This window comes from Panthera tigris, chromosome E1 (genome assembly GCF_018350195.1).
Source record: "Panthera tigris isolate Pti1 chromosome E1, P.tigris_Pti1_mat1.1, whole genome shotgun sequence".
Taxonomy (NCBI): Eukaryota; Metazoa; Chordata; class Mammalia; order Carnivora; family Felidae; genus Panthera; species Panthera tigris.
Window position 1 is genome coordinate 26,572,426 of NC_056673.1, and position 18,329 is coordinate 26,590,754.

At 35.1% G+C, this 18,329-nt stretch overlaps 1 protein-coding gene across 3 annotated transcripts in view; it reads right to left on the bottom strand.

Moving 5' to 3' along the window:
* Window positions 1-18,329, bottom strand: part of MED13 (mediator complex subunit 13) — a 105,352-nt gene that overhangs the window by 80,302 nt on the left and 6,721 nt on the right. For all 3 annotated transcript variants that reach the window (XR_006211279.1, XM_042966877.1, XM_042966878.1), the window contains exon 3: window positions 14,023-14,191. Coding sequence is in view for 2 of the 3 variants with exons in the window: in XM_042966877.1 (XP_042822811.1) it covers window positions 14,023-14,191 (169 nt within the window). In the remaining variant the exon portion in view is untranslated. The remainder of the gene's footprint in view (window positions 1-14,022; window positions 14,192-18,329) is intronic.

Consider the following 18,329-nt stretch of genomic DNA (forward strand, 5'->3'; position numbering starts at 1 on the left):
TATTTCTGGACTTTCTATTCCATTGATTTACATGTCTGTATGCTAGGACCACACTGGGTTTTTTTTTTGTTTTAAAATTTGTTAATGTTTATTTATTTTTGAGCATGAGCCAGGGAGGAGCAGAGAGAGAGGGAAACACAGAATCCAAAGCAGGCTCCAGGCTGTCAGCACAGAGCTCGACACAGATCTCGAATCCACAAACTGAGATCATGACCTGAGATGAAGTCAGATGCTTAACCGACTGAGCCACCCAGGCGTCCCAATACCACACTGTTTTGATTACTATAGCTTTGTAATAGGTTTTGCTCACCCTTTTTTTGTTTTTAAAGATTTTATTTTTAAGTAATCTTTAAACCCAAATGTGGGGCTCAACTCACAACCACGAGATCAAGAGTCGCGTGCCTCACCAACTAAGCCAGCCAGGGACTCCACTCACCCTCTTTTATCCAGGCTCTTTGGTGTGACATTGTAGTTCCTCCCATTAGAGGTGAAATATACCTCCCCAACCTGACTCAGGCTTGCTTTGTACTTGCTTTGGCAAGCAGAAGCTTAAAACATGCATATGCAGTCTGGATTGCCCTCCAGTGCTTCTTTCATTCCCATGAGAATTATATAAAATATACCTCTACCCAACCTGCAGTTCACAGTGTGGACTAGATTGGCTAACCCCTAGCTGACGAGCAGGCACGTTACTGAAAACACAGAACTGCTGTTACACCTCCATGTTTTGGGGGTGGTTTGTTACACAGCAATGGCCAATACAGAAATTGGAACCAAAAGTGAGGTGCTACCATGACAGAAATCTAAATATGTGGCACTAACTTTAGGATGAGATTAGCAAGGAACACGACACTGAAAACTGATGAGGAAATTATTTTAGGGGGCTGGGAAAATGATGACCCATGTTATGTAATGGAGAAATACATCATAGAACTGTTGCCTGAAATAATCTAGAAGACAGAAAATATACCTAATGAATTTAAAGAGTTGGGAGAACAGATCAAGTCAAAATGTAATTTGATTGTTACTAGCTATACTTCATAAGGTACTAAAAGACAGAGATAAGCTCAGGAAAAAACCTGATGGTTTGCAAGCATAATTTATAAAGATACAGACAACCCAGAAACTGTAGGCTAGAAAATAATACTATTCATCAACAAAGTGATGGTGTGGCCTATATATAACACTGCTTCAAAGAAAACACAAGATCAAGAGTGTGATTCTAATACCCTTTGTTAAAAATACATGATTCTTGATACCAGTTGAAACATTAAGATTTTTAAATATCACTCCTAGGCCTCAATACATTTTTCTCAAAGAAGGTATCTAAAGTAAACAAGTATATATGCAATATTTTGTTACTATATATGGGAATACATAGATAGCTATATTTGTACTTTTCTTTCTTTGTCCTCTTTCCTGACACAGTTCTTCTATAATTGTTAAGGCTGAGTAATAGGGCATATAAATATAATTTCTAAACAGCATTTTTGTCTTAGCCAACCATTAATGTTTAATTTCTGAGAGAGATTGGCCCATTTTAAAACAGGCAGATAATTTTCAAAGCATTTCTCTCTCTAAACAATAAAAAAAGGACAAAATGCTAAAAAAAAAAAAACTTAAGAAAATTCATATTCAACTGGTTAGAATGACTATATATATATTTTTTTACCATTACAAGGTTTTTTGTTTTTTGGGTTTTTTTAATTTTTTAAATTATTTAATTTAAGATAAAAATAAATATTTTTGAGAGAAGGGGTGGGGGGTGTAGAGAGAGAGGGAGACAGAATCCAAAGCAGACTCCAGGCTCTGAGCTGTCAGCATAGAGCCCAACGTGGGGCTTGAACCCACGAACCATGAGATCATGACCTGAGCCGAAGTCAGACGCTTAACTGACAGAGCCACCCAGGCGGCCCATTTTTGGTTTTTTTTTTTTTTTTTTTTTTTTTTTTTTTTTTTTTTTACGGGATTTTCAGGAAACTTTAGAAGACAAATATTTCTCAATAAATGAGACAAAATTTAAGAGTTTACTGGGGAATTACTAAGAATACTTACATCAAAAAAAATATTAAGTGACTCTAGCAAGAATGATTACACAAAGAAATTGTAATTTGGTTAGTTTTAAAGATCAATTAAGTATTTTACAAAAATGATTATGAATGCTATGTGCTTATTCAGTAACTGAATAGTAAATTTTAAAATCTGACTTGCAAATACTTTCAAGAACATTTGCAAGTGTAAGCAACAACCTAAAACAGTCTCATGTTCTTTATCTTTAAAAGACTAAGAGGATAGGAAACTTGAATTTTATATCCTACTCCCTGTTTTTAATCAGTGAAGTATAGGGCACCTGGGTGGCTCCGTGGGTTGAGCATCTGATATTGGCTTAGGTCATGATCTCACAGTTAGTGAATCTGAGCCCCCCATATCAGGCTTGCTGCTGTCAGCACACTTCGGATCCTCTTCCCCTTCTCTCTCTGCCCCGGCCCTGCTCACGCTCTCTCTCTCCCAAAATATATAAATATAAAAAAAATTTAGGGAAAAAAAAATCAGTGAAATATAGTTCTTAAAAATACAGTTTGACTATGTTTCATTTCGTATGTAAATGTTAAATGAGAATAAAAAAGGAAACTCAAAATTGATTTTGTCATGACATAAAAAGCAAATAACATGCCTCAAGTTTTTCCTAAAAAGATTACTATAATCTGGAAAATGTTTTTTAAAAAGTACACTACTTATATTCTATTAAATATTATTTAGGAAAATAAACAATCTGGTATATACAAACACCATGGTCTGTAAAATGAAGGTCCAATATAGGCTTTCCATTATGTACAATGAGTACTTAACCCTCATAACTCTTAATTCACAAAAACTTGGCTGATGTAAAAAAATTTGTCTCCAAAGGGTTTTGTAAAAACCCAACATTCCAACACACAATCTCTCAGCTGCCACTATTTATCTGTTATTTTCCTACTTATCAGCAGCTCTCCATTCCAGATGCCTATGATTAAAGAAAAATATCACCTCCTATATTGCTAGCATATGTTCCTAATATAGCCTAATCTAATTCTAATATAAAATGATTTAAAATAAATCAAATTTGTGAATACAGGAGAAAAAACTAACCATTCTTAATATGGCATAAAATTTCTAAAATTCTAAATTTCTAAAATTCTAAAAATTTCTAAAATTAAAGACAATATTCTAGTCAGAAAATATTATAGGACAAAAAAATGTTACATAATACTGCCATATTAAATTCAGAATGGCTCTTATTTCAAGGAGAAGATATTATTTATAACATCACTTAAAACATCTTTGGCACTTAGCAAAATGGAGTTAAATATGTGTAACTACAATGAGAATCCATGGTGGGACACCTGGGTGGCTCAGCTGGTTGAGCGTCCAACTCTTGTTATCAGCTGGGGTCACAATCCCAGGATCATGGGATTGAGCCTTGCCAGGCTTCGTGCTGAGCATGGAGACTGCTTGAGATTCTTTCTCTCTCTCTCTCTCTCTCTGCCCCTATCCCCCACTCACTCATGCACTTTCTCTCTAAAATTAAAAAAAAGAATCCAAGGTACTGCTAGCTACTATAGTTACTGCAGAGAATACCTTGTTCTCTAGGAGCTAATACTGTAATAGCCAAAACAAAAAGATGAGTGAAGCAAAAGTTTACACATGAAACCTGAGCAAATAATCTGTTGTAGAATAGTAAACATTCCTCATTTAAGGACTGAAATTAAACAAAACATTATTTCTAAGACAAAATGAAAATATGCTTATAAACACCTATTCTAATAGTTTAATATGTACACTGTTTTAAGAGATGCCATATCTCATTTAGTTTTAGCACTTCTGTTAGGTAGGTACAGGAAGATGATATCCCATTTTGCTGATTGGGAATTTAAAGCACAAAGAAGTTAACAGGCTTGTCTTAAAATCATAAAACTAGTTAAAGAGAATGTTGACTTAACATCCTAGTCATCCTAATAGCCAATTTTAAGTGGACAAAGGACTTAAAACAGGACTTCTTATATCTCCAAAGATATACAAACAGTCAGCAACCTCATGAAAAGATACTCAACATCACTCATCATTAAGGAAATACAAGTCAAATCTTCAATATACCATTTCAACTCTAGGATGGCTATTATTAAATAAAATATTTTAGAAAAGAAGTGTTTGTGAGGATGTGGAAAAATTGGAATCCTCCTAGTGGGAATGTAAAATGGTGTAGCTGCTATGAAAAAGTATGGCAGTTCCTTTAAAAAGAAAAAAAAAAATCAAACACAGAATTACTATATGATCCAACAATTCCACTTCTAGGTATATTCCTAAAAGAACTAAAAGCAGGGACTTGAACAGATATTCGCACACCAATATTCATAGCAGCATTATTCACAACACACAAAAAGTGGAAAAAACCAATCATCCACTATCAGATGAATGGATAAACAACATGTGGAATAAAAATACAATGGAATATTCAGGCTTAAAAAGAAATGAAATTGTGGTGCATAGTACAAGGATCAGAACCTGAGGACATTAAGCTAAGTGAAATAAGGCAGACACAAAAGGACAAATACTATATAATTCCACTTATATAACATAACTAAAACAGCCAAATTTATAGCGACACAAAGTAGAACAGTGGTTACCAGCGGCTAGGAGGAGGGGACTATATAAGGAGGAGTTATTAAAGGGCAGATTTTCAATTTGGGATGATGAAAAGGTTCTGTAGATAGTGGTGATGGTTGCACAACAACACGAATATACTTGATGCCACTGAACTGTACACTGAAAAATGGTTAAAATGGTAAATTTGTTGTGTCTATTTTACCACAATAATAAAAAAACAAACCAGTTCCCCCAATTCCTATATTTTTATTCCATTAATCCAATAATTTCCAAACCTGTCTTTTATTACAATCAACCTGCATAGCTTTTAAAAATTTCAAAGCCCAGGCCATACTCCCAGGTTAAAACATGGACACATTACTATTGTTTTAATCTTTCAAGGTTATTCCACATCAAGTTTGGCTACTGCATTAATCTATATTTCTGTAGCTCTCATGGTACCATTTTTAATTTCTTAAATTTATAACTTCAACATTACGTATTCTGAACATATCTCCATGAACAAGAGAGCTTTATTAAAATCTAAAAGATAACATTTCATCTGTGAATTTTGAATATACTTCTGCTCACTTATTAAACACATTGCTTACAACACTACAGTGTAAGGAATACTTAGAAAGCAATGATATTCTGGTTTACATCTTCAGATGCTCTGCAAGTACTCTTTATACGCTTATATTTCTCCAATATAAAAAATTTGTCAGCGGGCGCCTGGGTGGTTCAGTTGGTTAAGTGTCCAACTCTTAATTTCAGCTCAGAACATGATCTCACAGTATGTCAGTTCAAGCCCTGCATCTGGCTCTGTGCTGACAGTGAGGAGCCTGCTTGGTATTCTCCTTCTCTCCCTCTCTCTGCCCCACCCCTGTTCACAGTCTGTCTCTCAAAATAAATAAATAAATAAACTTAGAGAGAGAAAAGAAATTTGTAAGTATTCTTTTACTACTTCCTATCACTTTAAAAAGATGTAGATACAGAAGAAACAGTGGTCTACAGGGTCCACAATCTGTCCTATCTCTCATGCCCTATAATCTAGCTCCAATACCAGCAAGATGTATGACCCTGGATAAGGGACTTAACCTCTCTGTGCTTCAGGTTTAGCAACTGTAAAACTGAAGTAATAACAGAGTTGTTTTAAGAATTGAGTTAATACACATTAAGTCCTTATTCTGAACACAGCCTGGACAGTTCTGCTTGAGCAAAGGTTTCTCACTACCCTCCTCCCCTTCAGAGAGAAAAAACAAACAAACAAAAAAACCTTCCCTATTATCATTCAGATCTAAAGCCAATGGTTCAAAAGGACAGATTATAGGAGTCTATGGTAAAAACCATGTAAGAAATGATAGTAAGAAAAGCTCAAATGAGAGGGAAAAAGGAAGAAGTCTTCTTTAGCACTTAATTTTTCTCATAAATGTTTCTGGAAAGCATGAGAATGCAGAAAACTGACCATGTAAATCCTAATGACTGAAGCATTAGAGAAATTTCATGGGTCATAAGTACTATTATATCATCACTTAAGATTTCAGAAAATAGGACACATAATAATCTTGAAGAGACATTAATGACAGACCAACACAGGCTGCAGAGAGGGGAAAAAAAAAAAGACAGCAACTATGTCCAACTGGGCAAATAGTAGGTACTTTGAGATAGGTGAAGGTTTCCCCTATCTTTGAGAGTCTCAAAATTTAACATACAATTCCAAGAGGGTTCAGAAAACCAGATAAAAAATATCTTTTACCAATAAACACTATACCAAGCTCTGCTGGACTTAAAGTCCTGGAACTATATTGCTAATGCAACAGCTAATATATACACGTGACTACTGAGCACTTAAAATTGTGCCCAGTCCAAACTGAGATGTACTCTAATTACTGAATATACATTAAACTTCAAAAACTTATTTAAGAAAAGTAAAATATCTCAATATTCTTTGCATAATTAATTACATGCTAAAATGATATTCTGGATCTACTGAGTTAAATATATTAAAATTGATTTCACCTGGTTTTTTGTTTTACCTTTTTCAATGTATCTACTAGAAGATTTAAAATTACATTTGTAACTCACAAAATTTCCATTGGACACTATTACCTTAGAATGCAGGAAGAAAGAAAAGGAATCCTTAGAAAAAATAATAGTGATAGCTCTTATCTTACCTAGAAGTTCAAGTTTTCAGAGGTATTGAGGAATCCAACCAAAGGACATCCTAAAGCTATATAAAATGGCTGCTAATGTATCTCCAAATGAAGTTTAAATCTTGTGTTTATATTTATTAAAATATTAAAGTCACTGTGTAGAAACCACAGGTGTAGTAAAGATAAACAGTTTTATGGGTGAAATTTTAAGTATATTCCTTCATGTATCGCCTTAATAACAAAATCTTGACCAACTAATTCAGGAAAGCTCCTGAAGTATTATTTTAATTATAACTGTAAAGGCTCTGGTATAAACAACACCATCCAAAAGAACTTTCTGTTATGATGGAAATACTCTATTATCTACATCACCCAATACAATAGCCACCAGTCACAGGAGCACTTGAAATATGGTTAGTGAAATTGAGAAACTGAATTCCAACTTTATTTCAATTAACTGAAATTTAAATAGCCACCAGTGGCTAGTGGCCACTATCTTGAATAGCACGGTTCTAAAATTTCTTTAAAAGAAAAAAAATAGGGATTATATTTCCTTATTTTGCCCTAATATTCTAGTTACAATTAACTCTGTACAAATACTCAGGGATGTACTCCTCTCTCCATCCTGTGAACTTTGCCTGCTTCACGCCATAAGACGAAAATCTCTGTGAACCAGGCTCTCTTTGCTAATACTTAACCGTAACGGCTTAGAACATACAGAACAGACATTTGATCCCATCTCCTTTATGTTCTATCCAGAAAAGATTTATTTTACTTATATATACATGTAACTATACACATACATATATCTTATATATGTGTATATACATATTTCCTATACTGCCTTTAAAATTGAAGTTAAAGGTATCTTACACAGTAAAAATCTCAAAGCAGATTTACCAAATATATTTTTGCATAGAAATTAATTATACGGCTACATTTGTAGTTGAGGGAACATAGTAAAATTAAGGTATATATTCAGTGTTCCCTATTAACTTCTCTCTTATACGATCTCAACTGCCATTTAGCAGACTCCTATGTAAATACATACTGTAAGATACTGGACTAGCAGTCTTTTTGTTAAGTTTATTTTGAGAGAGAGAGAGAGAGAGAGAGAGCGAGCGAGCGAGAGAGCGAGCGAGCGAGAGAGAGAGAGAGCGCATGTGCAAGTGGAGGAAGAGCAGACAGAGAATCGCAAGCAGGCTCCACACACTCAGCATGAATCCCAAGGCAGGGCTCAAACTTATAGGGCTTGAACTCATGAATCGTGAGATCATGACCTGAGCAGAAATCAAGAGTCAGACACAACCGACTAAGCCACTCAGGTGCTCCTGGACTAGCAGTCTTAAAAAAAAATCCTTACTAATAACTTTCTACTCTGTGTACATTCCTACAAGCATTTAAAACTCTTACTAGGGGCACCTGTAATGCTAGTAAGTCACTGGTACTTACTACATCCATTTATCTGTGCTTTTACTAGCAAACATAGCGACTGTCATCTGATAGAGCCCCCTACACTGTAGGAAAATACCTAAACTGTTAAGACAAAACACTGATCATTCTTTTAACAATACCTGAAGATGGCAGATTTAAAAGTAATTCTTTTCAATTTTTCTGTGTTAATTATCCTTATAGCTTCTTAAATTTCTGTGGTTAATTACCCATATAGTTGAGGGGTTCTTTACAGCTAACCTAGCTATACCACTAGATTTAATTCCATTTCCTGAGTCCCTGAAGACTGTTACAGTTAATCAGACAATTAGCTATACTGAAGTCCAGATTATTAGATGAGAATCTATATTTAAGGGGCATAAAAGGAGGAAGAATGAAGAAGAGGTCAGTAATAGTATTTTCTCCTTTGTTCAAATCAAACCAGTTTCACAGTAACAATTTCCTTCCTTGACAATTGTGTTAATTCTTTTTAAGAAAGTGTATACAAGTTTAACAAAAAGTGAACTGATCAGTGAACAAAAATAGTATATATTATGCTTAATGGGTTAGCTTCATAATGGGCTAGAAGTGCACTAATTTATAATCTAATCTTTATCTACCTTCCCAATTATCATTCCATTGAATTCACTGGAAAAGTTAGTAGTCCCAAACCATAATTTAAAGCAACTGACAGACTTATATGCTAGGTTTTTCTACTTGCTTTTTCCTTTCCTTTTTTTTTTTTTTAATGTTTATTTATTTTTGGGAGGGACAGAGAGCGCGCACATGTGCACAAGTAGGGGAGGGGCAGAGAGAGAAAGGGAGACACAGAATACAAAGCAGGCAACAGGCTCCAAGCTGGCAGCATGGAGCCTGACACGGGGCTTCAACTCATGAAGCGTGAGATCATGACCTGAGCCAAAGTCAGATATTCAACCAACTGAGACACCCAGGTACCCCTCTACTTGCTTTTCTAAAGGGAGGGGAGATGTCAGGTAAGCTCCTATGAAAAAAGATTTGAGGAACAGCATTTATTCTTCCTGGATAAAATCAGTTTTGTACCACAACTATCCTTCAAGAGTAATTCAAAAGAGCATATACTATTTCTGATACCACCCCACTAATAAAACACAATTTGAATTTAGTCCCCCTTCTAAATGGGTCAGCCTCCTGGGGCACCTGGGTGGCTCAGTCAGTTGAGTGTCAGACTTCAGCTCAGGTCATGATCTCATGGTTCATGGGGTCAAACCCTGCGTCATGCTCACTGCTGTCAGCACAGAGCCCACTTTGGATCCTCTGGTCCCCCACACTGCCCCTCCGCCACTCATGCTCTCTCTCAAAAATAAATAAACTTAAAAATAAATAAATAAATGGGTCAGCCCACAGAAAAACACTAGTGCTCAATTACAGAATTAAATAACAAGTAGAATCTACTAGATTCATGGAAATCTCCAATATGAAAAGTTGTATCTTCTATTAATAATAGCCCATTAAGAGAACTTCTTGCATGAAGAGAAATAAAGATACTTCCAGTATCTAACATGGCTCATCGAACACATTCATTTACTTCTACTTCTTTGTGAAGCAAAAATAGATAGTAAAAGGCAGGAGAAGCACAAAGAGAATGGTGGAAGTAAAGGCAACAGACAAAACATGATCACAAAATTTGGGGAGCTAGCAAGCAAAAGCAAAAATAGTAACTAACTTAGTAAATAAGGGCTAACGGGAAGATACCAAGGTAAAAAATGAATTAAACCCACAGAATCCTGAATCCCAGAGAGGTAAAAAATTGAAGACACTGGTAGATCTTTGAAGGTGGATGCATGGTGTAACTAAAAAGAGAAAGAATGAAAGTTCAAATGATAAGTCAGACTCCTAGACTTACTTCTCCATCCTGTAGACAGGATCTTTACATCTTTCCAGATCAGTGGAAAACTTACAAGTTCACTATGAATTGGATGAACAGAGCGACTCTGCACTTAAAGATACTAGATACAGCTGAAATGATGTATTTAAAAGAGAAATTAAGTGAAAATCTAAATACCATACAAGTATAGTATTTCCCCAATATAAATGTACAACTACAGCCCCCTTTCCCCAGTAGACTCCCTAAACATCGGCAGCCAAGCTTATACTCTCTAGTTAGGATACTAAAGGACTCCTCCGGGAAAGCAATTAGCTTAAAGTAATGGGGGTGGGGAGGGACACATACAGATAGACAGGCAGCAGGCACCCAATAAAATGAACAGGTCCCCGACAAGTCACCCTACTAAAGCCTGCAATTTCATAGCTACTCACATACAAACAGAATTTCCAATCAGTATTTTAGTGCCCAGAAGTCTCAAGAGTAGAAAAGGAGGTAATTTAGATATTCAGGATCCCAAAATATTACTTCTCATGTACTCCCTTCTTAGGAAACTACTGGTGGATAGGCACTACCAAAATAGTTAAGACAAAAAAAGCAAACATGAGATCTAGGAAATAAGGGAAAGGGAATTCCCATGATGAATGCTGTGAAACGAGCCTATAGAACAACCAGTCCAAATTAGAACTGAAAAATGAAGGGCTCAAACATATATTTTTTTAAAATATTTATCCTAGGAGAGAGAAAGAGAGAGAGAAAGAAAGAACGTGAAGGCACATGGGGGAGGGGGCAGAAAGAGAGGGAGAGTGGCGCCTGGGTGGCTCAGTCGGTTGAGCGTCCGACTTCAGCTCGGGTCATGATCTCATAGTCTGTGAGTTCGAGCCCCGCGTCGGGCTCTGTACTGACAGCTCAGAGCCCGGGGCCTGTTTCAGATTCTGTGTCTCCCTCTCTCTCTGACTCTCCCCCGTTCATGTTCTGTCTCTCTCTGTCTCAAAAATAAATAAACATTAAAAAAAAAAAAATTAAAAAAAAAAAAAAAGAAAGAAAGAGAGGGAGAGAGAGAATCCCTAGCAGGCTCCATGCTGTCAGCACAGAGCCCAATGTGGGGCCCAAACCCATGAACCGTGAGATTATAGCCTTAGCTGAAATCTAGAGCTGGAGGCTTAACCAACTGAGCCATCCAGGTGCCCCACAAATAAAGATATTAAGTAACAAGAGAAGGGAGCCTGGGTGGCTCAGTTGGTTGAGTGTCCAATTCTTGGATTTTGGCTCAGGTCATGATCCCAGGGTCATGGACTGAGCCCTGTGTCAGGCTCCGCACTGTGTGGAATCTGCTTAAAATTCATTCTCTCTCTCTCTCTCTCTCTCCACCCCCCCCCCCTTCTCCCTGGCTCATGCTCTCTAAAAATAAATCTTAAAAAACAAAACAAACAAACAAAAACACACAGAGGGCCACCTGAGTGGCACAAGTTGTTTAAGTGTCCTGATTTTTGGTTTCGGCTTCAGGTCATGATCTCAGAGTCTGGGAGTTTAAGCCCTGTGCCAGGCTCTGCACTGATGGTGCTCGGGATCCTCTCTTCCTTTTTCTGTCTGTCTCTCCTGAGTGCACTCTCACACACTCTCTATTCTCTCAAAAATAAATTAAAAAGAGAGAGAAAGAAAAAAGAAACTAATAGATTACACAAACTACTTAAAGGAAGGGAGGGAAGATTTGTGCTTCTGGTAAATAGTCTGGGAGTGAATCACCAATCAGTACGTAGATCAAAGGTCAGAAAACTAACTGAAAAGAGCTAGAGGATAAATATTTTAGGCTAAATATTTTAGGCTTTGTGGGTCATCTATCTCTATTCGGCTGTGCTGTAGCGTGCAGGCAGGCATAAAATAATCCATAAATGAGTGAACATGGCTATGTTAAAATCAAATTTTACTTACAAAAACAGGTGGCAGGCTATATTTACCCTGTGGAGTAGTAGTTTACCAATCCCTGACATAGATAATTAAGTGAAAAAAGAAATAATCATGAACACAGAGGAAAACAAAAAGATACAGAGTAAATGGAATATAATCCTAATATACTATATGGCTTGGCTATAAATAGTATTTATATAATCATAGTAAATATTTTTTATGAACTCTTATAATCTTATTGGCAAGATAAGAAAGAAACAAAGGGAAAAGAACGCATACAAGTATATCAATGTCCAAGTGGTTGGGATGGAGGAAGAGTATAAAGTAACTAAACCATCAATACAAAGTCAATAGATTAATCCTGAATAACTGAAAACTCAAGAGTAAGCATGTTACTTGCTTTAAAATTTATAATAGGTAAATTAAAAGAAAGTTAAAAGGATTAAAAGGGAATGCGTATAAGGAGCACATCTAGGAGTTGGGGCTCAGGATCACAGCTTTTCATCATTTTAGATCTTAGTAATCTGCTTGACTTCTTAAAACTGTATTATGTATTTGGTGAACATTGCTAATTACCAACCTGTATTTCCCCTTCTTCTAATTGCCTACCTAATGTCTATTCTCTCTTTCTTCTTCTAATCAGAAACCTTATTTTGTTCAGAGTAGCAATGCTTCCACATAAAAATATTTGTTTCTCTCAGGATAGACAGTGATAAGTCAGCTAAAGTCTCTAAGAAGGAACCTATTTTCTGATTCAAGGGTCACCCCGTCTAAATTCTTCCCTTCCTCTTCCTGCCTGAATTCACTGTGAGTGAAATCCAAAGCAACAACACCCACTGGGACCATGTGGATGAAAGCCAAAGACTAAAGACGACATGGAAGAAAAGTCCAGGAAACCTGAGTCCTTGAAGACATTACTGAACCAATGCACTAGTATTGAACTATATACCCCCAGATTCCTTGCAATTGAGAAAAATCAATTCCTACATAAGGCAAGTGGTTAAGTCTTCTGTCTTTTGCAACTGAATTCATTCCCAACCTGTACAATTAATTTTCTTGTTGATAATAAAGGTTTATGTTCATTTTCAAAGAGGGAAAAAATAAAAGAGCCTTGATTTGTCCAGGTTTATCTACTCATCCATTCTAATAAAACTAAAAAGAGAAGTTTAAAAGAACATTAAAAAAAGATGTGCACATAAGACAGAAAAGATGGCCTCTCAGCAATGATACAACATAACCAAATGTTTACTTCATATCCTCACATCTTTCAGGGAAAACTAAAATATTTCCTTTTCCCTTCTCTCACATTCCATCTTACCACTGTTTTATCTCTCTTGAAGCCTCACTAATTTAACAACTGCTTGGGACCAAATCTTCTAACAGGCTGTGTCTCAAACCATTTAAATCACAGAGAACTGTAGCAACCTAAAGCTTTTAACTGCACAGGAAAAGATGGTATCTTAAAAGTCTTCTGTGCCTCTACCTACTCTACAAATTAGTGTCATAAATTTGCTTAATTCAAAGTTCAAGAAAATTATAAATACTCTAAGACTAAACAGGTCTTATATAGAAAAGCACAAATTTAAATTACTTTAAAGCAAAATGAGAAGTTTGGGAATGAAAAGAGCTAACTCAATCCAAAACATAACTACAGATCACTACAATTACAGATCACTATCTTTTACAAGTATTAATATTACTTAACAGAGTACTGTGAATATATTTGCACTAGTATAGTACTAAAATAAGCACTGTTCATTGCTTAAGCCTCTGCTTTCATCCTACCTTTTTTCTATCATCCCGAATAAAAATTTAGGCCACTATACTGAAACCACAGCCTATTCTCACTTCAAGAAAATTCTTAAAATGTGTAAAAGAAAGGGTGAAGTGGTTAAAGAAAATCACATACTTACAGCACTTTGCCAAAATTAACCTCATTCATCTGTCTGTAAGATAGCTTGTTTTACTCCACATTTTCTGTAAAGCTATAAAAATTAACAAACCTAAGAAATGTTAAGTAGGAGTTTAAATAAGATAGCTTACCTTTTATTTATAGGTTTTTCATCTTTTTCATAAGGCTTTACAAACCACTTGCCAATGCGTACAAAGTTCCGGTTCATTAAACACCGTTCCAACAGATTGTGAACTGCTTTAAAAAGCAGAGTACGACATTCATAGGAAAGTCCATTCTCCCACACTCCATCTTCCTCTTCTACAAGAGAAATGAAAGAAACAAAAACTATATCTACTCAGAGCCAAGCAAAAAGTGTTACAATTTAAACTCTCAATTCGTAAACCCCACTACCACTTAGTACATTAAACCTACTGCACCTCAGAATATTGAGCTACCATCACTTCAATATATCTCTACACATTAAGATATCAGGTTTCAAAGTTACTCCATATGGAATAAAACGCCTAAGTGCCATATATTCTACTAAAGTACCTGAAAATTATTTTCCCACTGCATAAAAAAGCAATGATGTAATGCAAACATACTGATTTGATTTCTGTATCCATGAAAAGACCATTTGTATAAGCTTGTATTTATTAAAGACACTCTATACCTGAAGTGCCAATTTCTAAGCTGGCTTACTTGTTAGTTACCTTGTCCTAATTCCTCTATTCATTCAGCTTGCCAAAAAAATTAGCTAGTTAATAATTAACCCAAAACATTTTATGTCCATCAGCATTCTAATCCACGACTCAACTATAAAAATAAGTGATGAATAAAAAGGAAGCTTTTGGCACACAGCCTAACAAGCAACGTATTATTAGCCACCTTAGGTCTCATTTCAAACAAACGATTCCCATGATTACTATTCAGTATAGGATCCTCTACTGGGGGAAGAAATTTTAAAATATAAAAACCAAAATTTTAAATAGCACTTATGATATAGTTGTAACTACCCTCACTATTCATTAGTAAGCAGCAATTTTGCCAGCTCACCTATTAACCACTCCAAGTTAACTTATCAAAAAAATATTAACATAGTTACTTCGAGAGAAGTCCAGATGTAGTTTAACAAAAATGTATTACTCTATCCTTTCATACCTTTAACAAAGCATCAAAAGAATACTGCTACAAACTGTACTTGAGCTCTTTAACTTATTTTGTTTCAAATATAATTTAGTATTATTTCATAGCCTATGTCTTTACAAACAATATACATGTGAATCTTTCAATGTAAGTAAAAAAATACATAAAACCTTTCTTAATTCAACACTAAAAATGTCTACACTACACTCACAGAAAAATAATAAACTATGATGCTTTTGAATAAAAGCAGAAGCATGTGTTTAGAGGGACACATGGTTTACATTCATAACCTACACAAATGGGAGAATGAACATTAACTAAAAAGCATATAATGACAGTGGACTTTAACTGCACTAGAAATTTGTGCCACTACAAAGTTAATGTTCTTTAAAGTATTTTTAAAGTGTTTTAAATTAGTCAAGTCTTTCAAGTCAATTAATTATTTTTCCAAAAAGGTAAGCTTTAAAAAAAATCAGGTAAGCTATAGAAAATGACAATACTTGAGAACTGGAATAATTTTAAATCATTAATATTAAGCATTAGTATTAAAGATAAAAGGCTTTCACATTCTATTATATTATAGACAACCATATATAGAGAGATCTATATAAATCGATCTATCTATATATATGTATCCATTTAAAGCCAAAACTTCATGAGTTTCGCTTTATTAAAGAAAACAGTAAGCTAGGAGAAAAGAGAAGTGGCACACATGAACTTCAATTTAATCATTTAAGGGTCTAGATCACAAGTATATTTGTGAGTCGCTGAGAGAAAAAAATCTTAATGTGCTTTCAGGCTAATCAGATTCTATCATTTCAAAATTAAAGTCACATTAAAAGTTTTACCTCAAATTATGATTTATAATTACTTAAAATATGCATGTTTTTAATTCCAAGAAAGTTATCCTAGGAATATCTTCCAGTTCTTAACTTCTTTGTAATCTATTTAGTGTATTTTTATTGCCATTTACCTCAAAAATCCTTACCTTCCGAGAAGCACAATGGTTATAACATCTGTTCTATACAAGAAATCTTTACCAAAACCTTTTTAACTAGTTCTAAGTTCAAAAGCTACAAAAACCTAAGACACAGAATTACCATTACATATTAAAGTTGTACAGTTACTATAAACTTCAAATATCGGAAAATTATTCACTTAAAACTTGAGAATGAATTTGCCTTCTTCCCAAAAAGTAAATAAAAAAGTGTTTGGAATAGTAAAAGCCTACAATACAATAATTTATATACATTTTTCTTCTTTTTTTAGAGACACAGAGCAAGAGAGAGGGACAGCGGGAAAGAGAGACCAACCTAAGCAGGCTCCACACTCAATGCAGAGCCTGATGCAGGGCTTAATCCCAGGACACTGGGATTATGACCTCAGCTGAAATCAAGAGTTGGACACTCAACTGACTGAGCCACCCAGGCACCCCTACATACATTTTTTTTTTTTTTTACATAAAATTCAGTTACACCTGAATTTAAATGATTTAAGAATACTAAATATAGTTTAGGAAATTAATCAGCATTAATTTTCAAGCATTTCTCTCTCATTGCTTTAAGTTTTATCTAGGGAAACTCAGGTGAACTTAATGCTTTTATCTCGAGAAACTCAAATGAACTTATCCTCATTTTACATCATACCCTCAAACTCCCACAATTTTCATTAACAGTAAATGGGATTTAGGCATAAAACCACCACCTGTTAGGGTTTTCTAAGCCAACAAACATCTTAAGTACATCCTCACCTATACATCAAGTAACTAAGCAACCATTACACTAAAGTAACATAATTTCATTTTTCACTGCTGAGGAAATAAGTCCTAATAACTAACACTCAGTGAAAAGCCTAAAGATTTTTTTTGGTGTTTTTTTTTTGGGGGGGGTGGGGGAATCACTTAAAAATAAGAGACTACTGAGCAAAGCTTCTAATATCCTGATGTTATAATAACCATAGCAAAAATACTTCTCTACATGTTGTATTCAGATATGAAAAGTGAAATGGTACAACCAACCCACCCAAGACAATGATATGCACCTCTTACACTAATTAAAACAAGTCCTTGAATTGCAACACAAGTACTACAATAGAGAAAGGAGGTAGAGGGGAACACATGGCAAATCTTTACCTAGTTCTTTTGAATTTAATCAACCATAGCCTAACAGAAAAAGTCTGCTTAATGCACTTAAATGTTTTTTCTCCTCTTGTATCTGTATCCCCAGAGAAAACAGGTTCAATTTTGTTTATAGTACTTTTCCATCAGAACTCTTAGCATTAGAATTCTTCATCATCGTTACTTGAAAAATTTTTACAAAGTATCTATTTGAAAAAAACAATACAAAAGTTCACATGCTAAATTTGATAACCATAAAATATTTTTTTTCCTGAGGATACAAGACTACAGCGATGATGATAAACTATCTGATAGGTCATTAAAATAATTCTGAGTGGTGGGGTGCCTGGCTGGCTCAGTCGGTAGACATACGACTCTTGATCTGGGGGTTGTGAATTCAAGCCCCTCATTGGATATAGACATTACTTAAAAATAAAATCTTTAAAAATAATAATTCTGAGTGGGGGAAAAAATGAAAAGAACAAATGAGCTGACACACCTAATACCTAATGTTCAACATTTTTCTCAAAACTGACATCTTTAAACATTTCAACAATAGACCAGTAAAAAAGGAATCTTTTCCTAAATAATTTTGACAAACTATTAAAACACAACATACACTAATGAATAATGAATGGGTCAAAATGATGGTAGAAAATACTACCTGAAAAAAAAATATCCTGAAAGAGTAAAGAGAAATGTTTTTATTTTTATTATTTTTTTAATGTTTATTTTTGACAGAGAGAGAGAGAGAGAGAGAGAGAGAGAGACAGAGCATGAGCGAGGGAGGGGCAGAGAGAGAGGTAGATACAGAATCCAAAGCAGGCTCCAGGCTCTGAGCTGTCAGCACAGAGCCCGACGCGGGGCTCGAACTCACAGACCACGAGATCATGACCAGAGCCAAAGTCGGACGCTCAACCGACTGAGCCAACCAGGCGCCCCAAAAAGAAATATTTAAATGTCTAATTCAGCGTTTGTCTTGAATACTATAATTGCCCATTCACAGTCATTCATTCAACAAATATTACTGAGAGCCTTAAGCTGACAGCATCATTGATCTATGGCAAAACCTGAAAAGCTCTGGTTTAAATACCCTAATATATGTTGATGATTATCTTTGATATGAAGGTTTAAAAAAATATAGTTTCTTGCTCAAAATGGACAGTACACAGAAGAAACAGGACAAACAAAATT